The sequence below is a fragment of the Nicotiana tabacum genome, chromosome 24 (genome assembly GCF_000715075.1).
Source record: "Nicotiana tabacum cultivar K326 chromosome 24, ASM71507v2, whole genome shotgun sequence".
NCBI lineage: Eukaryota > Viridiplantae > Streptophyta > Magnoliopsida > Solanales > Solanaceae > Nicotiana > Nicotiana tabacum.
In genome coordinates, this window is record NC_134103.1 from 16,573,618 (window position 1) to 16,600,967 (window position 27,350).

Below are 27,350 nucleotides of genomic sequence, written 5' to 3' on the forward strand. Positions count from 1 at the left end.
CAAACCATCCTTTTTGAAGTATTATATCATCCAATTAGATGATACATAAAATATTGGATGAAATCACTTATAAGATAATTAAGGTAAATTTTTATGATAATAAAAAAATTTATGATAAAGGATGATAATATTTCACAAGTGTTACCAAAAAACAATTATGATAATATTAGTTAGTAACATTAAAAACAATAATTGTAATTAAGTTAACCTACATTGATTGTATAAAATCCTTATACTATCAATACATATAATTTAAATCCTTAAGTATATATCAGATGAGCTTAATTAACTGGTAAAAAATTTCTCTTATTGGATTAGTACAGTAGATTTAGCATTTGAAGAAATTCCCCCTCCCTATCTTGTGCTCTCTCTCTTCTCCCACCCCTCCCGAAAATAGTTTAATTTTTATCCACTATAGTATAAAGAATAAAAGGTAGAATTAATGTATGACTAACTCAAATAATATTCTGCATGCAATATATAATTTCTAATTCTTGATTAATTTCATTTCTTCTGTCCAAAGGATACAATCTAGGTAAACAAAATTGGGAGGTGACGGAGATAAGTTATATAATTTCTACAATATTAATGTAATCAGTTATAGCAAGTTAATTATTACTCGAATTTCATGTCTAATGGCGCAAAAAAAACCGTATTAAACAAATATTACTGTAAAAAAAAAAAAAGAAAGAAAAAGAGGGCAGCCTGCACTAAGCTCTCTTTATGTGCAAGGTCCGGAGAAGGACCGGACTACAAGGGTCTAATGTATGCAGGCATACCCTGCATTTCTGTAAGAAACTGTTTTCACGGCTCGAACCCGTGACCTCTTGATCATGATAACAATTTTACAAGTTATTGCACAATATCTTAAATTCAATTAAAAAGGATGGGTATGTGTACGGACAAAAGCATATCACTATATATAATGATAAATAAAACTTCTATGTTAAATCAATAATAATTAGAGTATGTTAGATGTAATACCACACCACTTTGTCTAATCAAAGACACAAAGCACTATAAAAATCATGCAAATCTATTCCAAAATTCGAGTTAGGAACACATTAATAAAGACAAAGAATCTAGGCCCAACCTTGATTTATTTATGCATGAAAATGACCCAGAATCTAAAGCATGCTACATAATATAAACATAAAGAAGAGAGACAATTAAACATAACAAATCAAAGAGAAGGGCGATTTATGTTCTTGTGATTATTATAAAGGTCAAAAAAGGGTCCAAAAACTAATGACTAATTAAATATGATTTTTTTGACAAATGTAAAGCTAAAGGACTAGATTTTTATAAATATTGGCAATAATCGTCTAAAATAAAGTAGATAGCACGTCTCATATATTTTTTGTGTGTGCGAGCGTTATTTAAATATTTCCTCTATGTGTCTGCATTACATATACTTAATATTTTTTTCATTACTAAAATAATTGCAACTTTTCACTTCCCGAGTATCAAAATGAATTTTTGACTAATATTTCAATTATTTTCTTTCACTGTTTAAATATATGTGATTAAAATTACAACTAATAGTAGTACTTTTCATATGTTTTGAACATCTAGAATTTAATATCGAAATTAAATTAGTTTCATTCCAATTGATCAAAAATATATCATCAATAAGCGAAGAAAGTCCAAAGAAACTAGGACGGATGGAGTATTAGAATGTGCCAAAGTTAAAAAAATATGGCAATTTATCAAACTTGTCGCCATTTTTATTTACTAAATCTAGTTATAAAAAATAAAAATAAAAAACAAGAGGGGTTATTGGCATCTAAAAACTTCGGTAAAAAATCCATATATACTTGCAATTATTTTCAAGAACCCGTTTCAATCTTTATGAACAATGATAAATTTATATTGAATGTAACAGTACTCCCATGACCGCCGAATCCTGAATCCACCTCTGAGGATAGCCATATTTGGGAATTTTTATTAGATGTTATCACTTTGAAAATTGTTTTGCACAATCTTCTTGTAACTTTATAGAGTTGTAAGTAAAGGAATAAGAAATCTTAGTAGTCAGAGTTTGCTGACTATTTAAATTTTTACCTTAGGTAAAGGTCGATTCCCCACCTTATATTTCCCTCCTTATTTCCCCTTTCTCCTTGCTCTTCCCTCTATGTATAGAAAAATATTTAATCAAAGAATTTGTCTACATTATCAAGTCAAATGGGGGCAAAGATATGGCATTGATTGAGTCATTCTTGCTCTTTATTAGAAGCAGAGTTCTAACATTTATGTAAAAATCTTTTTACACTATCAAGTTATTTAAAATTTAATTATGTAATATTTATCGTGAAATGATATGCAAATGGGTTTAACATTTAGAATTGTACCATTGAACCAATTACACTTTTAAAATTATGAATTGAAAATTTAATTATTTTTTACACATATATTTATACTTTAAGTCAAAAATACTGAGTTAAGTTGACCCGTTACCTACGATAAACAATAAAAATGGGCCAAAAAGAATGGACCAATTAGAAATGAATGAATTCAATCCACATAGCCATCGTTCAACCCATTCTCTAACTAAAAATGGGTCAATGCACGTTAAAATTAAGAAGGGATCTTCACACATATAGTCGGTCATATTTACTGTTTACTTTTTCTAGTCATATACATAAATTACATATTAAATATACATAATTATATATATATATATATATATATATATATATATATATATAATACATAAATTATGCATATATTATACTTCCACCGATTATTTTTAGTTTAAGCGATTGAGTAAGCGATTATTTGGGTTAACTTTTCAATGGAAGAATTTGACCCCAAAAAGTGTGTGTAATCCCCGTTCTCTATGCTCCCTACAAGAAGCCCAACAATGTGTATCTTTTTGTTTAATTGTTGTCTGTTGAAACGGGAAAAAGGAAAAGAAACAAAATCTTTCATCATTATGGGATTTTCTTTTTAATTTTTATCCGACGTTCGGTATTCACATAAGATCCTTTTAAATTCATATTCGCGTATGAAAGTCCTATATTATGGTGTAAAATGCTTTCTAATAACGGCGATTTCACACTCGGGACTCGAACTTGAGACTATAATTGATAATAAATGAGTACTTATCACTCCACTACGGTCCTCGACGGTGGTCATTATGGATTTGGTTAGTCTTGGAAATGATCTAAAGACTTTAGTAAGTTCATAAGCTGTAAAAGTGTAGTTTCTTCATTTACTCTTCACAAAGAAGACTTTTTTTTCTGTTCAGATTTATTTATTCTTAAGGGGTGGTTGTGGTTGAAGTGAACTTTAAATATTATTTTTTTATCCCATCCAAAAGCTATCATACATGTGTCAAGATTTGCTTTGCTATTTTATTACTATAGTATAGAGACAAATCATTGATTAAGGTATTTGGTTAGAACAATGTTGCTTCATGTCTATAAAAGCAGTTTTTGATGAGACATAACTGTCCAAAATACAACCAGTAACTCATAATTTGATAAATATCTACCATTGCATGAATTTTAACATATGGAATTTGATAAACCAGTTAGTGTTATAGGAGAATATATTAATATAACATTTGATTTCTAGATAAAGGTTATATTAGAATTGTCCATAATTTTAAACCCTGTGAAAATTATTTTGCACCTTATGAAAAGCTGATATATTGATGATTTGTTGAGTAAATTTTTGCAGATGTGCGACTTTACAACCCCTTAAGAAGCTACGCCAAATTGTTATTAGATTGATGAATTGGTAATATTACCAAGAAATTTGTTGGTATTTCCTTATTGTATCATTAGTGCGTGTATATATATATATATATATATATATATATATATATATATATATATATAAGGCAAAAATAAAAGGGTTCTTTAATATATATATTGCTTACTTATAGATGTAATTAACGACTAACTGATACACTGGCATACTTTGAAATGTCTAATGGTTAGTCACTTAAAAGTTAGCGTTATAAGCCTTATTATACAGCAGACGGAATATATATATATATATATATATATATATATATATATATATATATATATATAATATAAGAAAATTAATTATTATTATTTTCTTGTACATATACTGTGTTTATTACTATGCTCAAACATATTACTCTATATTATGAACGGTGATGCATAATAACATTTAAACTTTACAAATAGTTATTGACATTATTTAAAATCGCTTTGACAACTTCGCTCTTTAAGTTTTCGTCCTCGCTTCTTCATTCTAGATGCATTCTCATGATGTACTTTCTCCATACTAATTTATTGATTTTAGCACTTAATTGAATATATGCAAAGCACCCCAGTACACAAGACATCTCGCATTCAATCATATAGGATCCGGGGAATGGCCGCAACCTAATGGGTATGATATAAACAACTTTTCCTAATACAATCATTAACGACTGTTTTCACTACTCGAACCTCGTGACCTATAAGTCACACGGAGACAATTTTACTGCTGCTCCAAGGTTCCCTTTTATTTAATTGAATACATTTATGGGATAAATCAATTCTTTAAGATTAAAGGAAAATTAATCAAAATTACCATATAAGTAATCTTATGAAAAAAAAAATGCATTAAAACCTTAGCCAACTATCAATTTCTTAACTCTCACAAGAGTAAAAAAGGAATAGTCATTTTAGGACAGATGTAAGGATCTCAAGTAAGTAAAAATTGAACAATCATTTTGAGACAGATGGATGGACAATCATTTTTACTAACATTTCAAAGAAGGAATATTCTTCAACTACTCCCTTTTTATGCCAAAAGAAGAAAATCACAACTTCCTTAATCTCCTATATATTTCTTTTCTACTCAACCAAACCCAAGAATAGGTGGCCAATATAGAAATATCATCAAATGTCTTTCTTTTTCAAGTAACTTGAAATCCTAACAGCAAATCAAACTATTACCCTATAGAAAGAAAGTGAAATTTAACATAGAAAAATGTAATAAAATATACAAGCCTATGTGACCTTCCAACTTTGATGTATAATTAGGTCTCTACTTAATATTAAATTGGAGCAAAGTATAAGCGTGGCATATAATTGAAAGGTTGAGTGTCAAAGGCAATAGTAAAGATCAGTTGCATCAATTTTCAACACTCTATAGAGTATTAGAGTCTAGTGATTAGACACACCTAACTACCTACATTTAGTAATAATTTATTCTTTTGCCCCTTTGCTAGCAGTAATAATTTAATCTTTAATATCAATTATCACCTAAAAATGGAAACACATGCTTTTGAATTTTATTTCTTTTTTAAAAAAGAAATGCTCTCTCACACACACGCACACACTTAGAGGCGGGGACGGCGCTATAAGGAATAAATTTTGCTTAGAGCTTATATTTATATTAGATATATATTATTTTGAATATAAATTTATTGCTTAAAGGGCATTTGGACATAAGAATTATGAAATTCCGTAAAAAAGGAAAAAAAAATTCAAGTTGAAAATGATATTTGAAAACTATAGTTGTATTTGGACATGAATATATTTGGAGATGTTTTTGAATTTTTATGAGTGGTTGAAATAGAAATTTTGAAAAATAACTTTTTTGGAGTTTTTCAAATTCCGAAAAATTTCGGAATTTAACTTCAAGTGAATTTTAGAATTTTTATAGCCAAATATTGATTCGAAAAAATTATAAAAATATTATAGAAAAAAAAATAATTAAAAAAATATTATGAACAAACGGGCCCTAAAATACATTATAGATTTGATGACAAATTTTGAATCCATAAATTTAAATTTTGACTATGTTGCCCTGGTTTAGAAGTACCCATGGAAAGTTACAAAAGACCTTCAAGTTGTCTTTTTTAATTTTCATTTCTTTTATTTTCCTTTTTATTTCTCAAAATATGGGGAGTGGAAATTGTGTTGACTCTAATAAATGTACTCCTCTGGTTTACTAGTGGTTCTTTCCAACAATAAAAAGTGGCACACCACAAAAGCACCTGTTCTTAGTTCTTTCTTTTTCCACTCTTTTTCTTGGTAAGTTTGATGTAAAGTTTCAATCTTTCTGCATCAAAGATGATTAATTTTTATTCTTTCTGTGTTTCCTTGTGATTTTCTCAAATGGGTATTTTCTTGTTTGTTGTTTGATACTCTAAGATTAAGGTTCTGATTTGGTCTATGCTTGTTTCCTGATTTGTAAAGTCTGATAGTTGATTAAACTTGTGATTTCCTTATTTGGGTGATCTTGGTTTTGACTTTAGTATCATTCTTGCTAGTTTTAGTTTAATTTTCTGGTTCTATATATTAGTGGGGGTAATTTATTTTGCTTGTGTTGTTTTGAAAAAAATCATCTTTCATGTTTATATCTAAGGTTTGAAGTTAAAGATTGGAACTTTAATTTATACTGATGTGTTTCTGTCACTTTGTATTTTTCATATTCAGAAATTCAGTTGGATTTGGCTAGTGGTGAAGACTTAACTGTGAAGTTTATTAATTTGAAGCACCAATTTTGTAAGTGTTTGCACTTTGTATAATTTGAGAAGTTTTTGTTTCTGCCACTGATGGAACCTTTGAGCTATGCTTTAGAAGGGAGAGGTTTTCTGTTTCCTGATAATGTTGAACTGCCTGTTGACACACTTTCAAGAAGTAGAAATATTGTAAAGGAATGGAATTTGAACCCTTTTTGTGATGTTGATAAAAGCATTTGTGGTCCTAGCCAAGAAATAACTGAAAGCACGGGGTTGTTGGAATCCGGCATTGCTGATATTTTTAAGAAATCAGCAGCCAGCAACTCGTGCCCGGGAGCTTTAAGTGGTGAAATAGGTAATGGTTCTATGTTGGAACTTGGAGCCATGTTTAATCATAGTGCTACTAAATCTAATAATCTGATGTCATTACCAATTGGTTTGAAATTGGATGAGTTGACTGATTATGGAGAAGTGAGGACTAGTCAATCGTCAAAAGAAAGTTCAGTTCTTTCTTCTCCAGAATCTTCATTGCCAACTGGAAAAGCCACCCAGAGAAAGAGTTTGCATTCTCAGTTTCCTATATCTCAGGTTCGTGGTCAGAAGGGGGAGGAGTCGACTGTTTATAGGGAAGTCAAGAGTAATCAATCTTTAAAGAGAAACTTGGATTTGTCTTCAGTCAATTCATCATTGCAGGGAAAAAGACTTCGGACTACAAATTTGCATTCTGAGGTTCCTTTCTGTCAGGTTCACGGTTGTAACAAGGACCTGAGCTCGTCAAAAGACTATCACAAAAGACACAAAGTATGTGATGAACACTCAAAAACTGCTGTAGTTATCGTTAATGGCATTGAGCAAAGGTTCTGTCAGCAGTGTAGCAGGTATCGGTCTAGCTCATGTCTGCTCCTTTTTTCATGTAATCTAGGTTGCACTCTTTGTTTCTGACTAGCAAACAGAATTGAATGTGTGTGTGTGTGTGCGTGAACATATACATAAACACACATACATATTTCGTTAATCTGACTTTATAAATTGTATTGCATTTGATCTGGGAAAACCAGCTACTGTATTGAAGTCATTTGTTTGACGAGGCTTACGCAACTAAACCATGGGGTAGATCTTATGGATGTAATGTCTATGGACAAAGAAATAAACTGAACTGCCTTAAATGAGTACACTCATTGCTATGAAAAGAAGATGAAGTTTTAGCATCTGAGCTCTTAAAGAACTTATTTTGACACCAGTGTGAAAAAACACTATTAGTTCCTCATAGTTTCCACTTGATTTAATGCCTTACTGTTTCTGTAAACTTCAGTTTGAATGATCTGCCAAAACCTCTAGAAAGCTAGGAAATATAGAGGTCCCTCTTTGTCATTTGTAGAGTTACTTATTATAACCTGCCCATCCTCCGGATTCATTCTTCTGTGTATCATCCTTAAAATAGAGAACTGTTCTCGGTGTTAACAAAAAGTGATCAGCATTGACGTTTACTCTGGCAATATTTTTGCTGATTTTTATGCATTGGGTCTGAATGTCATACTTAAGTAGTTACGATTTCGCATGAATATTCTTGCTGTCAGTCCAGCATAGAATTGCAGTAACCTTTTAAAAATGCAGGTTTCACTTGCTGGCAGAATTTGATGAAGGTAAACGCAGCTGTCGCAAACGCCTTGCAGGGCATAATGAGCGGCGGAGAAAGCCTCAGTTTGATACTCACTGGGGTAACCTTTTCTCCTTCTGCTAATTATCCTTTATTTGCTGATTATGTTGTAGTAAGAGTTCTATGCTTGATTCGGCTTTTAGTTTCTTCAAATAAAGTGTTTTAACTTTGTTCAACCTAACGTTTCATCCTCTGTATTCCAAGTCTCTTCCTTTTTCCTATCCCTGTTATGAATATAAAAACATACTGTTGCTTTTCCCAATCCTGTTTTCGTGTGAAGGCGTGATAGAACTTTTATTTCTTAACCCGACTTGCTCATCTTGGGTGTTTTTGGAAACTTTATTTCTGCTACTTATCCTATTTACCCAATCATATCGAGTTAAAGGTAGTTTTTTGTTAAGTTTTTAATTTTTTTTTATTTGGTAAGCATATTCTTAAATGCTTCTAATCATTCTTTTAGCTTCTAGCATTCTCAGTTTGTTCTACCAATTATTGAAATGCAGGTTCGAGATTCTTGGATATGACACAAAGGAGAGTTCCATTTCTTTTCCCAGAAATACTTCCTGGTAGTTTCTTTTATCAAGAAAATTATGAAGTGAATAACAATAACCAGAACCTTAAATTAGAACGTAAGCCGTTCTGCATATCTCAATTGGCTATGTCAGTCACAAGGGGGCAATCCCCTGCAGAAAGCATCCAACATCAGTACGGAGTGAGAAAACAAGATCTATCCAAAGTTCCGGTTGGGTCAACATTATTATCTGTTCAAGAATTTTCTGCAGGGCAAAACTCCTCTTGTGCTCTCTCTCTTCTGTCAGCCCACTCACAAAACCTTCTACACAATTCAACCGACATTTCACCAACTCCCCCATGGATGGTTAAAGGAAACGATCATGCCTACATTAAAGACGATCATCATAATCTTGCAAAATCTCCGAGAGTAAGTGTTGCAAAGAGCTCGACACCAATTGAGCAAGATGGGGTAGTTCATGTTCCTGAAATTCAGAGAGACGGACATGATCAAAGAGCAAACTCTATGAATTCCAAGAATTGCCTTTCTCCAGAAGGCGGGCCTACCATGAATTTAGTGCAGTTGTCTTCGCACCTGCTAAGGGTGGAACAGGAGAAAAATTCTGTTCAAGTGAAGCAGGAAAATGATATCTTTAGTTCTTTTGCTTCCACTTGAGGTCTGGAAACATGTCCATTTGATATTTAACGCTTCTTTCGTTTCTATCAGGGATTTAAAATGTCAATTCATGTAAATCCATACTGTTTGTCAAGAATGCTTTAAGCCAAGAACTTATGGTAGTTGAAATGAACTTAAGCAAGAAGTTACATTTCAAAAGAATGTTTTGACATCATTGCTAGTTATCAAGTTATAGATAAATTAAACGCGAGACAAAGGAGTGCCCACAACCAATAAACACTTGTACTTCAGGTCGTATGTCTATGTTAAAACACGAACAAATGTTTCTGAGTTCAATAGACAAAAAATGTGTTCCTCTACAGTAGTGTAGCAGGCTACCAATGTGACTTTGCAATATTCAGATCTTTCATTTTCTCAACTTTCTTCTTCTTGAAAAGAGAGAAAACTCAAAAGCAAAAAGCAAAAGCTTTTAGGAATAAGAACTCCTTGTCTGAAATATATATTCATTTAAATTGTTGTTGTTTTCGTATATGACTTTGTCTTGATTTTTTCATTCTTATTGCAGCCTGAAGGGTCAACATCTGAAATGAAGATTCCAAAGATAATGAGGAGATTAAACTAATCCACAAGTGGCCTTTCCAACAAGTCAAAAGGCAAAGGCAGAGTAATAAATGATTGATATCAGTATATCTTTTGTAAGTGCCAGCCATACCTTTATATTTATTTCCTATCATACATCAACTGTTCGGTTTCAATAGATCCATTTCGTCGAAACAGTGCTCTTTTATTTTAATAGTCGGTATTATATTTCCAAGGAATCTTGCAGCATATACTGATGTTTAAGAAGAAAATGGTATCTGAAGGATGACATTTCTTGTGTGTAATTTGTATATAGCATTTCTTTTATGTCAGATGGAAATGTAAAACCCCCTTGAGTTATAGCGAAACAATGGTACTTGCCTTTATCATGACAGATATAAAGCTTCACTTTTCCATCAGCAGTTCTTTTAATGCAAATTCACACTCCTTATTATACTAGTAGTCGGTACTTGGCTGGTGGGAGATAGCCTCTACATAGAGGACTGGTAATATGGTCGAATTGCATGCAATCTGGTCCGAACACCACTCTTATATAAAGAAGAAAAAGTTGTACAGACTGTTTGTAGCAACTATATGAGCCTTTTTGATGGCTTAGTCTACTTTTCAATTCAACACTTTTGCTGCCATACATGTGTGGCATCAGCATCATTCTGGAGTTTAGTATTCCATTTTATCTTGTTCTCGCTATTGGTTATTGCTACTGCTTTTTTTCTCATTTTTCCTTGTGCCGAAGGTCTTTTTGAAACAACCTCTCTACATTCACTGTAGGGGTTAAGGTCTGCGTACTATCTACCCTCCCTAGACCGCACTTGTGATACTATATTGAGATTGTTGTTGTAGTATTCCATGCGAATGGAATTAGAAAAAAATCTTGTGTCTTGCAGTATATGACTTCTGCTGCAGAAAAGTTGTACCCCGTGCATGTGTGCACACATGTATGTTCGCAAGAAAAGAACCTTTCTAGCAATTATGTTTATGTATTGGCATAACTTTTTTCGGTTGTAGGCGTGCATAAATGTATATGGAGAATATGATTAAGTATAGTTTCTTATGACAGGGGTTGTGATCTTTAGCTGAATTAAACTTGGTTGGTTAGCTTTTCAGTTCAGTATAGTGTTATTTTATGCATTAGATTAGTGTGTTTTTGTTGTGGTCCTTGATAAATAAAGAAGGAAGGAAGGAAGAGGAAGTGGTCCCTCAATTCTTGGTTTTGCAACATTCCATTTGGTTGCAAAAATAGGCCTGCTGCTCCCATCATGTAGTATCATTCTAGTAAGATGTGAAAAATTGTTCAATATTCAAGTGGATGATTTTGTTTTTTTAAAAAAACAAAATTTTGGGAATAAAATTTGTGATTAGTTAATTTTTTTTTAATAAACAATGATAAAAATTAGAATTTCATAAAGTGGGATTGAGCATTGAGCATTTGTGTGCTGGGTCTATGAGTGCTAATTTCCATTCCATGAATATTATTTTTGGGAAAATGATATTGTACCGCTCTTAAAATAATAGCCGAAAAATGTATTGTATACTTTTGTATATATATACATTATGTATGTTATATATAAAAATTATACAAATTTTATACACTTATGCTGGCTACCGAATGTAAATAGTTTTTGGCGCGGGTTAAAAGTGAAAAAAGCTCGAAGAATTAACCTAAATAGTCGCCTATGTAACCATTTAAACTAGAAATAGCCAATAGATGTATATATATGCATAATTCATGTACAGTATATGTATATTCATTTATCATCAGGTATAATTTATGTTTATTGGCTAGGAAAATGAAACAATAAATCTGGCCGATTATTTGAATAAAGATTCTATATTTTAACGGGGGTTGTTGGAACCGAAGAAACCTATTTCTTTTTCCAAGTTATTATACTTCGCTGCCCTAAATATAGGTTCTGGATCAAAGTGATATCACAGACTCACAGTATCTATAATAAATACGAAATATAAGAAAAAAATAGTGTAGTACGTTCACATTTTTATTAATGGGGCATTTAAAGTTTTACAAAGGGAACAGTCAACAAATTGACTTTGGAAAACTCTGCTTCTTGAGAGGTCCCACTAGCTGTTATTAAATTTCTCTTAAAACATTCTTATTTTGTCTTCCATATATGATGTTGAGATTCTATTAGAATTTTGGAATTTTAATACATAGACATTTTATGCAAGACTTTAGACGGAATCAGATTATAGACAAACAAGATGTAATTCATAATTATTTTAATGCAAGTGCAATTCAAAAGAAAAAGAGGCTTTGAGATTAGTAATATACTAAAATTTTAAATTGAGGAAGATGTTAAATAAGTAAGCACTAGATATAAAATAGCATAGGATAGATACTTTGCTTTTACTAAAATTCGAAAATAGCAAATAGATAGAAACTAACACTAATCAGGGTAAGAAGGTTGAAGACAAGTGCAACAAACTTAAACATCCTACAAGTTTTTCCCAAGTAAATGTAAAACATCATTACATATATAGTCCCAAAGTTTGCTTCAATTCAGCATCTAAATCTATGCACACAAAAAAAAAACAATTAATGTTTCTCGTTAGATATATATGTATATGAGAAGAAAAATGAAAAATGGAAATTGAAATTGGTTAAATTTACTGTTTACTTTTTCTAGCCAATATATATATATATATATATATATATATATATATATATATATATATTATATATTCGTTGGCTATATCGGGTTTAAGCGCTTGATATGCGACTATTTAAGTTAATTCTTTCACCGAAAAAGAAAAATTATTAACTGATAACAAAACAAAAAGGAATTAGAAAGAACTCGTACATTCGTGTTGCTCTCGGACAAGGTCCCGTTTGGTGAACCATTAGAAATGTACCTAGCCCACTACGTACCAAAACTTTTGTAAGAGAATTGTTACAAAGTGGTTACAAATAAAACTAAAGTTACAAAAAAATATTTCACCTTATATACACGGATAATCTAAATAACTTTTACACTATCAGGTTATACAATTTAATACTCCATATTGTTGTGTGTTAAGTGGGCGTTTGGACATAAGAATTGTAAAATTCCAAAAAAAGATGAAAAATATTTTCAAGTAAAAATGATATTTTAAAATTAGAGTTGTGTTTGGACATGAATATAATTTTGGGTTGTTTTTTAAGTTTTGTGAGTGATCTGAGTGAAAATTTTGAAAAATAACTTTTTGGAGTTTTTCAAATTTTCGAAAAATTTCAAAATGCATCTTCAAGTGAAAATTGGAAAATTTATGAGGAAAGAAACTGAAAATTTTTCGAAAAAAAGTGAAAATTTTCTTATGTCCAAACGGGCTCTTAGAGCCGAGTCGGAGCTGTAGTGCCTGTTACGGGTTCGGCAGAACCCAATAACTTTGATTCAAACTATGTATGTGTCTTTAAAAATTTATTGAACACGTGCAAATTATAAATTTAAAATTCAGTACCTTAAAATGATTACAATCTCGAACCCATAATGTAACGACCGGGCCGGTCGTTTTGAGCGTACTAGCCCTGATTTCCTATTTATTATTTTTTCCGTATCTGTTTCTGCTTATGTGACTTACCGGGAGGTCTTATTTTTTATTTTAGAGTATTTTGGGACACTTAGTCCCTAAAACAGAAGCTTAAGTCTCGGAATTTTTGACCGTAGTTGGAAGTGTGTGAAGATGACTCTGGAATGGAGTTTTGTCGGTTCCGTTAGCTCCGTTGGGTAATTTCGGACTTAGGAGCGAGTCCGGACTGTGAATTTGAGGTCTGTAGTGTTTTGTTGCACACATTTTCTTCATCGCGTTCGCGAGGGAGTTATCGTGTTCTCATAAGGCATCTGGGAAGGTCAGCTGAGTTACTCTTCGCGTTCGCGATGTGGTTCCCGCGTTCGCGAAGATGTGGAACCCTAAGGCAACGCGTTCGCGACATGGTCCACGCGTTCGCGGAGAGGAACAGGCAGATAGAGCTTCAGGCATTTAAGCATACGCGTTCGCGAAGAGGGTCCCGCGTTCGTGTAGGGTCCGCCAGTGAAACGTACGCATTCGCGAGAGGTCACCCGCGTTCGCGAGAGGTCACCCGCGTTCGCGAAAGAGGAATTTTGGTCAACAGTTTTTTGTTCAATGCGAACGCGAGGCTTTGACCACATTCGCGAAGAAGGAATCAACTGGGCAGATATAAAGATTCAAAAACGAGGGTTTGGCCCTTTTTATCAAAACTTGAGTTTGAGAGCTCGAATTTGGACGAGATTTCGAGGGATTTTCAGAGATATCGACTGGGTAATAATTCTACACTTGATTTTGATTATATCCCATTAATCTATCATTAGTTTCATCATTAAATTTTGGGTTTGGGTTTAAAAAATTGGAAAGAAATTCTTCAACCAAGATTTTGGATTTTGATTGGGATTCTGACATCGGATTTGGATAAATTTGGTGTGGTTGGACTAGTGAGTGAATGGGTTTTCAGATTTTGTGACTTTTGTCGGATTTCGAGGCGTGGGCCTGGGGGCCGGGTTCGGGCCAATTTCGGATATTTGGCTGTAATTTAGTACTTTTCTGGTGCAATTGATCCCTTTAGCCTATATGGATTGTATTGTTCTACTTGTGGCTAGATTCGGGTGCATTTGGATATTGATTCGAGGGATAAAGGCATTGCAGAGTAAAATTTTGTGCGGTTTGAGGTAAGTAGCAGTTTTAAATCTGGTCCTGAGAGTATGAAACCCTGGATTATTGGATTATGTGAGTATTTTTGGAGGTGACGCACATGATAGGTAACAGGCGTGTGGGCGTACACCGTAGGAATTGGGATTTGGTCCATTCCGTGAAACTGTAAAGTTGAATAACTTTTTGCTAGCTATATGCTCTCCCTGTGTTATAGAAATTTAACTGCAAATCATGTTAGAAATTATGCTTAGGCTATGTGATGGTACTGTTGGGACCCGCAGAGGTCGCGTACTTGTTGAATTACTTGCTAATTATTGTCTTGTTCTCAGTCATGGTTTTACTTGCGTATCATATCTCAGCCTCTTCTTGATTTTTGTTGATACACTATGTTATCTTTGTTTGGGCCGATCTTTGTGATTTCCGAGAGCCCGAGAGACTAGAGAGGTTGATGACTGAATGAGGCCGAGGGCCTGTCTGTGAGGTATTGATACTATGGCACGTGAGTTGTCCGTGAAGCACGTGAGGTGTCTGTGCGTTTCCACATATTGATATTATAGCACGTGAGTTATCCGTGCGAAAATAGCGCTTAGGCTGAAAGGAGCCCCTCCGGAGTCTGCATACCCTCAGTGAGCGCACGTACCTATTGAGTGTGAGTACTAAGGGCTGAGAGCCGAGTGATTAAGCTATTGTGACGAGTTGAGTGTTTGTTGCCCTGAGAGGCTGTACTTGTTTTCCATTTGTTGATGCACTTAATTTCTAACTGTCATTGTTGTGAAATTTCTGAAAGATTTTATATCCGAATTACTTGCACTATAACTGTATAAATTGATTTCACTTGAACTACCAGATTTGAAAGCATGTTTATTCTTTGCTGGAATTATTGAAAATGAACTGTATTTGTATAGCTCGTCACTACCTTCTCAGTTCGTTATTTATTTTTTTTACTTGCTGAGTTAGTTGTACTCATGCTACATCCTGCACTTCATGTGCAGATCCAGGTGTGTTTGATCGCGGAGGTCGTTGATTTCTTACGCGATCGAGTACCGGAGACTATGAGGTAGTTGCCGCCGTCCGCAGACCTTGTCTCTCCTTCTATGTTTTCTTTCTTTTCAGTATTGATACTCAAGCATTGTTTGTATTAAACTGGATAGCTAGATGCTCATGATTCAGTGATACCCCGATGTCGGGCTATTTTCTACACTTATGTTTTGGGTTTTACCCCATTTTTATGAAAAACTCCGATTATTTTAAATGTCTTAATTCATTTCTGTTAAATGTTGAAAGTGTTTTGGAAATGTCGGCTTGCCTAGTATCACGATAGGCGCCATCACGACGGGTTAGGTTTTGGGTCGTGACAAGTTGATATCAGAGCCTAGGTTACATAGGTCTCACGAGTCATAAGCAGGTTTAGTAGAGTTTTGCGGATCGGTACGGAGACGTCTGTATTTATCTTCGAGAGGCTGCCGAACTCTTAGGAAACTTCACATTCTTGAATTCATGTCGTGCGAATCTGTTGATTCTAGTAACTAAACATATGTTGTTTCATTCTCTCACAGATGGTGAGGACTCGTACTACCGGGCAGGATGGATAGCCACCAGTACCACCAACCAGTGCCTCGAGATGCCGAGGCCGCGGTAGAGGCCGCGGATAGGGGTAGAGGTGCAGCCCGCACAGCAGTTGGGGCAGTACCTCTAGATCCACCAGTTGCCCTAGATCAGGACTAGATTCCAATTGTTGATGCATCAGCTCAGGCACCACGTGTGCCTATTGTGATTCCAGGCCTTCAGGAGGCCTTAGCTCAGATTCTGACCGTGTGTACCAGTCTTGCTCAAGCAGTCTCTATTCCGGCCACAGCAACTACTTCTCAGACCGAGGGAGGTGCTCAAACTCCCGTCGCCAGCACACCAGAGCAGGTGGTACAGGGATTCCAGACACCGGGGTTACCACCAGCCCAACCGGTTACAACTGCTCCGGATTATGTGGTACCTGTCATGCCTGATGATGAGTAGCGTTGATTGGAGTGGTTTGGGAGACTCCAGCCTCCATCTTTCAGTAGTACCGAGGGAGGAGAGGATGCACAGGGCTTCTTGGACAGGTGTTAGAGGATATTCCGTACAGTAGGTATTCTAGAGACCTATGGGGTCTCGTTCACTACATTTCAGTTCTATGGGACTGCCTATAGTTGGTGGGAGGCTAATGAGAGGCGTAGGCCGGTCGGCGCAGCACCCCTTACATGGCAGCAGTTCTCCGGTCTATTCCTGGAGAAGTTCGTGCCTCAGTCCCATAGGGAGGAGTTGCGCAAGCAGTTTGAGCAGCTTCATCAGGGTAATATGTCTGTGAAGCAGTATGAGATGCGATTCTCGGAGTTGACCCGTCATGCTATCTGCTTGGATCCCACAGAGAGGGAGAGGATCAGGAGGTTCATAGATGGCCTCACTTTTCAGCTGCGATTGCTTATGACTAGAGAGAGAGTGTATGGTGCTACTTTCGATGAGGTTGTCGACATTGCTCATCATATTGAGATGGTTCGCAGCCAGGAGCAAGTTGAGAGGGAGGACAAGAGGCCTCGTGGACAGGGTGGATTTGGCGATGTCCAGTTTGGGGGCAGTTCCACCACGGTAGGGGTCGTCCTTTCAGACATGCTCAGACGGCTCGCCCAGTCCACCATGGTGCATCATCTGGCCATGGGTCACACAGTCATCAGTAGGGCCAATCGTCGTTCAGTGCACTACCAGCGCAGAGTTCTCACCATGCCTCATCAGCTCAGGTTTCCACGGGTAGTTCCTCTGGGCACCAAGAGCAGCAGTTCCGTTAGAGGAGGGGTTGTTTTGAGTGCAGAGATTTTGGTCACATCAAGAGAGATTGCCCTAGGTTGTTGAGTGGGACTCCACGGAAGAGTACTCGGCCGATGGCACCAGCACCAGCAGCTTTACCACAGGCCCTTTTCTATGCTCTCCCTGCCAGACCAGATGCCATTGCTTCGGATGCTGTGATCATAGGTATTGTCTTAGTTTGCCACAGAGATGCCTTTGTATTATTTGACCCTGGTTCCACTTATTCATATGTGTCCTCGTATTTTGCTCATTATCTGGATATGCCCCGTGAGTCTCTAGTTTCACCTGTTCATGTGTCTATGCTGGTGGGCGATACTGTTATTGTGGACCATGTATATATCGGTCATGTGTGGTGACTATTGGGAGTCTGGAGACTAGAGTAGATCTCTTGTTGCTTAGTAGGGTTGATTTTGACATGATTTTAGGTATGGATTGACTGTCTCCATGTCATGTATTCTAGATTGTCACGCTAAGACCGTGGCGTTGGCGATGCCGAGGTTGCCGAGAGTTGAGTGGAGCGGCTCTATAGACTATGTTCCCAGTAGAGTGATTTTATACTTGAAAGCTCAACGGATGGTTGAGAAAGGTTCTTATCTTATCTGGCCTTTGTGAGGGATGTTAGTGCAGAGGCCCCTCCTATTGATTCTGTTTTGGTGGAGCGAGATTTCCCGGATGTGTTTCCTGCAGACCTGCCGAGCATGCCGCCCGACAGGGATATTGATTTCGGTATTGATTTGGTGCCGGGCACTCAGCCCATTTCTATTCCATCGTACCGTATGGCACCGACTGAGTTGAAGGAGCAGCTTCAGGAATTCCTTGATAAGGGGTTTATTCGGCCTAGCGTGTCACCTTACGGTGCACCAATTCTATTTATAAAGAATAAGGATGGTACTGTGAGAATGCACATTGATTACAGATAGTTGAACAAGGTCACAATCAAGAACAAGTATCCTTTGCCGCGTATTGATGATTTGTTTGACCAGCTTCAGGGAGCGATGGTGTTCTCCAAGATTGATTTGAGGTCAGGATTCGAGACTCAGATATTCTTAAGATAGCTTTCAGGACTCGGTATGACCATTATGAGTTCCTTGTGATGTCTTTTGGGCTGGCCAACGCCCCAGCAGCGTTCATGCATCTGATGAACAATGTGTTTCAGTCGTATTTGGACTCGTTCATTATTGTAATCATTTATGATATCCTGGTGTACTCTCGTAGCCAGGAGGAGCATGCCCAGCATCTGATGATGGTGTTACAACGATTGAGGGAGCAGAATCTTTATGCAAAGTTCTCCAAGTATGAGTTTTGGCTCAGTTCAGTGGCGTTCTTGGGGAACGTGTGTCCAGTGAGGGTATTCAGGGGAATCCGAAGAAGATAGAGGCGGTGTAGAGTTGGCCCAGATCTTCCTCAGCCACGGAGATTAGGAGCTTTCTTGGGTTGGCGGGCTATTACCGTCGTTTTATGGAGGGTTTCTCATCTATTGCATCGCCCTTGACTAAATTGACCCAGAAGGGTGCTTCTTTCAGGTGGTCGAATGAGTGCGAGGAGAGCTTTGAGAAGCTCAAGACTGCTTTGACCACATCTCCAGTTTTAGTTCTACCATTAGCTTCTGGTTCTTACATAGTGTATTGTGATGCCTCACTAATAAGTATTGGGTATGTTCTGATGCAGGAGGGTAGAGTGATTGCTTATGCTTCGCGCTAGTTGAAGACCCATGAGAAGAACTATCATGTCCATGACCTTGGGTTAGCAGCTATTGTTCACGCCTTGAAGATTTGGCGGCACTATTTATACGTGGTCCATTGTGAGATTTACACTAATCATCGGAGTTTGCAGCATCTGTTCAAGCAGAAAGATCTTAACTTGCATCAGTAGAGGTGGTTGGAGCTTCTTAAGGACTATGATATCATAATTTTGTACCATCCCGTGAAGGCCAGTATGGTGGCCGATGCCTTGAGTCGCCGGGCGGAGAGTTTGGGGAGCTTAGCATATCTTCTAGCAGCAGAGAGGCCATTAGAATTGGATGTTCAGGCCTTAGCCAGCTAGTTTGTTAGATTGGATATTTCTGAGCCGAGTCGAGTATTGGCTTGTGTGGTCTCTAAGTCTTCTCTTTATGATTGTATCAGGGATCGTCAGTATGAGGACCCCCATCTGCTTGTCCTTAAGGACACGGTCCAACACGGTGATGCTAAGGAGGTCACTATTGGGTATGATGGTGCATTGAGGATGCAGGGCAGACTATGTGTGCCCAATGTAGATGGTTTGCGTGAGTTGATTCTCCAGGAGGCTCACAGTTCGCAGTATTCTATTCATTCGGGTGTCGCGAAGATGTATCAAGACTTGAGACAACATTACTGGTGGAGGAGAATGAAGAAGGACATAGTGGAGTATGTGGCTCGGTGCCTAAATTGCCAGCAGGTGAAGTATGAGCATCAGCGACCAGGTGCGTTGCTTCAGAAGTTAGAGATTCCGGAGTGGAAATAGGAGCGGATCACTATGGATTTCGTTGTTGGGCTTCCACGGACTCAGCGAAAGTTTGATGCAGTTTGGGTGATTGTTGACCGGCTGAGTCAGCTCATTTCATTCCTGTGATGACTACCTATTCTTCCGAGCAGCTGGCTCGAGTGTATATCCGCAAAATCGCCAGGCTTCATGGCGTACCGGTATCTATCATTTCTGACAGGGGTACGCAGTTTACATCACGGTTCTGGAGGGCCGTGCAGCATGAGTTGGGTACTCGAGTGGAGTTGAGCACAACATTTCACCCTCAGATGGACGGACAGTCCGAGCGCACTATCCAGATATTGGAGGACATGTTGCGCACTTGTGTCATTGATTTTGGGGGTTTATGGGATCAGTTCTTGTAACTAGCGGAGTTTGCCTACAACAACAGTTATCAGTCGAGCATCCAGATGGCACCGTATAGGGCTCTATATGGTAGGCGGTGTAGGTCTCTAGTGGGTTGGTTTGAGCAGGGCGAGGCTAGATTATTGGGTACAGACTTGGTTCAGGATGCTCTGGAGAAGGTTAGAGTAATTCAGGATAGACTACGCATGGCCCAGTCCACACAGAAAAGTTGTACGGATCGGAAGGTTTGCAATGTTGCATTCATGGTTGGAGAGCGGGTCTTGCTCCGGGTATCACCCATGAAGGGTGTTATGAGGTTCGGGAAGAAGGGCAAGCTGAACCCGAGGTTTATCGGTCCATTTGAGTTATTGCGACATGTTGGGGAGGTTGCCTATGAGCTTGCCTTGCCTCCCATTCTAGCAGGAGTTCATCCAATATTCCATGTTTCTATGCTCCAGAAATATCATGGCGATCCGTCTCACGTGTTGGATTTCAGCTCAGTCCAGTTGGACAAGGATTTATCTTATGTTGAGGAGCCGGTGGCGATCTGAAATAGGCAGGTTCGAAAGCTGAGGTCGAAGAATATTGCTTCTGTGAAGGTTCAGTCGAGGGGTCAGTTGGTCGAGGAGGCGACTTGGGAGACCGAGAGCGATATGCGCAGCCGTTATCCTCATCTTTTCACTACTTCAGGTATGTCTCTATGCTCGTTCGAGGACGAATGATTGTTTTAAGATGGGGAGGATGTAACGACCCGGCCGGTCATTTTGAGTGTACTAGCCCCGATTCCCTATTTATGATTTTTCCCGTATCTATTTCTGCTTACGTGACTTGTCGGGAGGTCTTGTTTTTGATTTCAGAGTTTTTAGGGATACTTAGTCACTAAAACGGAAGCTTAAGTCTCAGGATTTTTGATCGTAGTCGGAAGTGTGTGAAGACGACTCCGGAATGGAGTTCCGTCGGTTCCGTTAGCTCCGTTGGGTTATTTTGGACTTGGAGCGCGTCCGTAGTGCGAATTTGAGGTTTGTAGCTAATTTAGGTTTGAAATGACGAAAGTTAAATTTTGGGAAGTTTGACCGGGGGGCTGACTTTTTGATATCGGGGTCGGATTCCGATTTCGGAAGTTGGAATAGGTCAGTAATGTTAAATATGATATGTGTACAAAATTTGAGGTCAATTAGATGTGGTTTGGTAGGTTTCGGCGTCGTTTGTAGAATTTGAAAGTTTAGAAGTTCTTTAGGCTTGAATCCGGGTGTAATTGGTATTTTGATATTGTTTTGAGTAATTCGCAGGCTCGACTAAGTTCGTATGGTATTTTAGGATTGGTTGGTATGTTTGGTTGAGGTCCCGGGGGCCTCGAGTGAGTTTCGGATACTTAACGGATCATTTTTGGACTTTGGAAGATAGTAGATTTTCTAGTATTTTGTTGCACACATTTTCTTTATCGTGTTCGCGTAAGACATCTGGGAAGGCCAGCTGAGTTACTCTTCGCGTTCGCGATGTGGTTCCCGTGTTCACGAAGATGTGGAACCCTGAGGCTACGCGTTCGCGGAGAGGAACGGGCAGATAGAGCATCAGGCATTTAAGCCTACGCGTTCACGAAGAGGGTCACGCATTCGCGTAGGGTCCGACAGTGAAAGGTACGCGTTCGCGAGAGGTCACCCGCGTTCGCGAAAGAGGAATTCTGGTCAACAGTTTTTTGTTCAACGCGAACGCGAGGCTTTGACCGCGTTCGCGAAGAAGGAATCAACTGGGTAGATATAAAGATTCAAAAATGAGGGTTTAGCCATTTTTATCAAAACTTGAGTTTGGGAGCTCGGATTTGGACGAGATTTCGAGGGATTTTCAGAGATATCGATTGGGTAATAATTCTACACTTGATTTTGGTTATATCTCATTAATCTATCATTAGTTTCATCATTAAATTTTGGATTTGGGTTTAAAAAATTGGGAAGAAATTCTTCAACCAAAATTTTGGGTTTTGATTGGGATTCTGACATCGGATTTGGATAAATTGGTGTGGTTGGACTCGTGAGTGAATGAGTTTTCGGATTTTGTGACTTTTGTCGGATTTCGAGACGTGGGCCTGGAGGCCGGGTTCAGGCCAATTTCGGATATTTGGCTGTAATTTAGTACTTTTCTGGTGCAATTGATCCCTTTAGCCTATATGGATTGTATTGTTCTACTTGTGGCTAGATTCGGGGCATTTGGAGATTGATTCGAGGGATAAAGGCATTGCAGAGTAAAATTTTGTGCGGTTTGAGGTAAGTAGCAGTTTTAAATCTGGTCCTGAGAGTATGAAACCCTGGATTATTGGATTATGCGAGTATTTTTGGAGGTGACGCACATGATAGGTAACAGGCGTGTGGGCGTGCACCGTAGGAATTGGGACTTGGTCCATTCCGTGAAACTGTAAAGTTGAATAACTTGTTGCTAACTATATGCTCTCCATGTGTTATAGAAATTTAACTGCAAATGATCATATTAGAAATTATGCTTAGGCTATGTGATGGTACTGTTGGGACCCGCAGAGGTCGCGTACTTGTTGAATTACTTGCTAATTGTTGTCTTGTACTCATTAATGGTTTTACTTGCGTATCATATCTCAGCCTCTTCTTGATTTTTGTTGATACACTAGGTTATCTTTATTTGGGCCGATCTTTATGATTTCCGAGAGCCCGAGAGACTAGAGAGGTTAATGACTGAGTGAGGCCGAGGGCCTGTCTGTGAGGTATTGATACTATGGCACGTGAGTTGTCCGTGCGGTTCCACATATTGATACTATAGCACGTGAGTTTTCCGTGTAACACGTGAGTTGTGCTTGCGGATATAGCGCTTGGGCTGAAAGGAGCCCCTCCGGAGTATGCATACCCTCAGTGAGTGCATGTACCTATTGAGTATGAGTACTGAGGGCTGAGAGCTGAGTGATTGAGCTGTTGTGACGAGTTGAGTGTATGTTGCCCTGAGAGGCTGTACATATTTTCCATTTGTTGATGCACTTAATTACTATCGGTCATTGTTGTGAAATTTCTGAAAGATTTTATATCCGGATTACTTGCACTATAACTGTATAAACTGATTTGACTTGAACTACCAGATTTGAAAGCATGTCTATTCTTTGTTGGAATTATTGAAAATAAACTGTATTTGTATAGCTCGTCACTACCTTCTCAGTTCTTTATTTATTTCCGTTACTTGCTGAGTTGGTTGTACTCATGCTACACCCTGCACTTCATGTGCAGATCTAGGTGTGTTTGATCACGGAGGTTGTTGAGTTCGTGCGCGATCGAGTACCGGAGACTACGAGGTAGCTGTTGGCGTCCGCAGACCTTGTCTCTCCTTCTATGTTTTCTTTCTTTTCAGTATTGATACTCAAGCATTGTTTATATTAGACTGGATATCTAGATTCTCATGATTCAGTGACACCCCGATATCGGGCTATTTTTCGCACTTATGTTTTGGGTTTCACCCCGTTTTTATGAAAAAATTCGGTTATTTTAAATGTCTTAATTCATTTCTGTTAAATGTTGAAAGTGTTTTGAAAATGTCGGCTTGCCTAGTATCACGATAGGTGCCACCACGACGGATTAGGTTTTGGGTCGTGACTCATAGGCATCAAATTCTAGCCCGTCCTCTAATTAAATAGGAGCTAGTACCTTATTTTATAGATTATTAATTTTATATATTTATTATGAACAAGTACATGTAATTACCTTTTAGGTGGCCAGTGGCCTAATAGCATAACAATCTTCGTACTATTGAAAGTTAAGCGCTAATATATAGAAGCTTTGTTGTTAATTTTGAGCTTCAAGCTTAAGAAGAGGATTAGTGAAACTCACGTTTTTAGCTGCAGCACTGAAAGCTTCTCTATGTGGTATCTCTGGATTTTCAGCTTCGATGCGTTGTATCTCCTCCCTTTCAAAGTAAAAACATACTAATTAATAAGATTCAACATGATATGATGACTATGAAAATAATCGCCAAACAACTGAATACGGATGCCCGAGCACAAAATATCTCGCATTCACGTAGGGTTCAAAGACTAAAAAGCCGTACCCTAAAGGGTATTGATGTAGTAGTCTACCCTAATACAAACACTGATGGCTATTTTACGGCCCGAACCCGTGACCTATAGGTCACACGAACTTTATAGTTGCTCCAAGACTCCCTTTAAATATCTAAATAGGCAAATAATTATTGGAAAAAAATAAAATAGAACTGATAATACTTCATGAACCGATTGTAGGCAGATGGAAGCCTGTGTTTCTTCTCAGAAGCTTCAAAAAGGGTAAAAAGAAAAAGAAGATAATATAAGTAATTCCATTAGCTTATAATTATTGCGTCACAAAACAATCATAAGAATATAAAAAAAATTATACGTTTTACAACAAAGGGTGCCTTTGGAGAAATGGATTGATCACTAGAACTTGATGAAGCAGAGGTTGAAGACTGGCCCTTCTTGAACTCACTACACAAACCCTGTTGCTTAAAATTAAAACAAATAAACAACAATTGTTTATGAAACTAATTAAACAAAAAAGGACAGTCACGTGCACAAGGCATATATCTTGTGTTCACGTAGAGTCCGGGGAAAGGACGCACCCTAAAGGGTGTAATGTAGACATCTTATCCTACTGCAAGCATTAACGACTATCTTGAATCCGCGACTTATAAGTCACACGGAGACAATTTTACTGTTATTTCAAGACTCCCCTTCGAAAAACTGATTAAATCAGAAATTTAAAAACAAAAAAACATAATGTGGCCTAATTAATTACCTGAAGAGTGAGTTGGTGATCAAAGCACTGGCCTTGAAGTGGAGGTCTAGTGCTTAAAAAGGAAAGGTTGCTGCAATGCCCATATTTCACTGTCACAGTATCCAACAGCCTCTTGTATGGAATTCCAACCTAAAACCAAATTAGACAAGAACTTTCAGGAGCAGTGGCGGAGCTAAATGCAATATAATGAAGCGGTTTACTTGAGTCCCCTTAGTCGGAAAAAAAAAAAAAACTATACTATGTAAATAGGGTAATAAGAACTTTTTCCGTATATATATAAAATATTGAATCCTTTTGAGTTTTGACATGACAAAAGTGGTTCAAAGAATGCTTTAGACCGCAGTTAGAATATATACTAGGTGTGACACTTGCATTTTTAAGATTTTATTTGTTAGAATTTCTGATTCCGTTGAGCGAGCAAGTATATATGAGAGTGCACGTGTGCATATGAGAAAAAGAAGATTGTTGAAACTGAAAAATCACGGAGAAATGATAGCTATAACAGCAAGTGTATAGTATATGTTCTAGTAGCATGTGATTTGACAAAAAATAGATTTGCTTTCTTCTTGCTATAATAAAAATTCATAATAATAATAATAAGGATAAACAATCACAGTAGCTTTCTTTTGACCTTCCTATTTTTTGCCCTTTCAAGAAACCGTATATAAATTTACCATAAGAAAAATGATTGTAATATAGCAATACAAAGCTTTGTGTGAAAATGGGTTTTGCAAGAAAATAAGAAATTAAATTAAATTAAATACCGCAAGAACAGTGTTGCAATAGTTGCAACGAACGTAGCAAAGATGTTCAGGAGATTGAACCAAATCCATGGAGTTTTTATCAGCAGGAGGAGAAGAACACATAGAGTTAGAAGTTTGAAGGATATATATTGTTTACCCGAAAAACGGATAGAGTTAAATTTGTATGTAGTTCTAAGGATATGTGGTATAACTTTATACAAACAGTAAAGATAAATAGAAATATCAAATATGGATTGCAAAGAGTACAAAATAAACAAGGTTGTAAAGAAGATGATTTTTAGGACTGAACAGGTTGAATCAATTTATGAAGCTTAAAAGAACAACTCTTCACTATAGGAGAATAGGGTGCTTGAATTACAATGTAAGCAAAAACTTGGTCCTTACAGAAATAATAACCATCCCCTTTATAGTAGAGGGATCTTACTTTAGATATAATTAAAAATAAATAGTGGGAGACCCATGATAAATCAGTTTTTCCATAATTCCTGCCAGGATTCTCTCCTCTAGTGGGATTGCAACGGCTCTTGTCTATGAGCTCGATATTGACTCGACTTTTCGGTCTTGACTCGAGCTGAGCTTTCGATCTTGACTTCAGCTCGATTCTGACTCGGATTCTTGCATTGATTCGGGGTCAGTGTTGGTCGATCTCTGAATCATAAGCTCGATAACTTTACTTTGCATCATAGTTCGATTTGGATTCGAGCTTGATAATGATATCGAGCTCGACATTGATCGGTCCCTCGGGCTCGAAGCTTGTTTGTACCATCTTCGGAACCCATCTCGAAGTCTTACTCCGATCTATTATATTTTGACCTCAATCGATCGTACGAAGACCGAAATCTATTTCGACCGTATACAGATAGTCCCTTCGTTTCTCAGGAAGGATGTGGTGAGAAACGATATGATTTTTCAACGGCTCGATCGGATTATAAGCTGACGTTTACATTGGGCTCGACCATGACGCACGTGATAGTTATCCAGTCGATTTAGTCTTTTAAGGAATTTAATGCATGTCAGACGGTGGTTGGCCACCGCTGATGCTGAACCGCCATTGCTTTAATCTATAAATAGCCCTTCCTTTTATCATTTACCACTTTTATATCTTCAATCTTCTAAATTTTCCAAGTTCTTTTTCGTACTTTCTGAGTTTATTCGCAAATATGTGATTCTTATTTGCAAGATTCTTCTTCTAAACTACCAAATCTTCGTTACCTTCTTTAAATTCAAAATGGTGAAGACATCAAAAACTGTCCCCCCAAAAAAAAAGCTTCTTCATCCCAATCCGCCGCTAACAAAACACTGGTGGATCCACGGCCTGAGGAATGCATTCCGACGGCGTGTGTTCTTATCTCCGATTTCAAACTCGATAAAGGTTCGCCGGTTCCTGGACGATATGAGCCCGTATCAAGATATATTTGTTCGATAGCCCGGGAGCATATCGAGCGGATAAAAAAATTATAACTGGAAGAACAAAGAAGTAGTAGTGCCGTCTCCCGAAGAGGATATTACTACTCACGTGAGAGGGTTTTTAAGCATGTATACTTACCCTTTCACGTTAGGTCCCCTCGACCCCGTTATCATAGATTTTTGTCGTAAATACCTAATAACCCTAGGCCAGATACATCCTTCCTTT

At 37.4% G+C, this 27,350-nt stretch overlaps 2 protein-coding genes across 3 annotated transcripts; one reads left to right on the forward strand and one right to left on the reverse strand.

Annotated features, from left to right (window-relative positions):
* Positions 1–5,866: 5,866 nt before the first annotated feature.
* Positions 5,867–10,208, forward strand: LOC107778036 (squamosa promoter-binding-like protein 6). 2 transcript variants are annotated; one of them, XM_016598217.2, is made up of 5 exons: positions 5,867–6,005; positions 6,411–7,314; positions 8,051–8,154; positions 8,597–9,280; positions 9,806–10,208. In XM_016598217.2, exons 2-4 carry the CDS (start codon positions 6,530–6,532, stop codon positions 9,277–9,279), a joined length of 1,572 nt encoding a protein of 523 aa, XP_016453703.1. In that variant the 5' UTR covers positions 5,867–6,005; positions 6,411–6,529; the 3' UTR covers position 9,280; positions 9,806–10,208.
* Positions 10,209–23,969: 13,761 nt separating this feature from the next.
* LOC107778039 (protein CRABS CLAW-like) lies at positions 23,970–25,795 on the reverse strand. The gene is made up of 5 exons (XM_016598219.2): positions 25,718–25,795; positions 24,954–25,082; positions 24,555–24,660; positions 24,404–24,452; positions 23,970–24,090 (listed from the first exon to the last, which is right to left on the reverse strand). Exons 1-5 carry the CDS (start codon positions 25,784–25,786, stop codon positions 23,970–23,972), a joined length of 474 nt encoding a protein of 157 aa, XP_016453705.2. The 5' UTR covers positions 25,787–25,795.
* Positions 25,796–27,350: the final 1,555 nt, after the last annotated feature.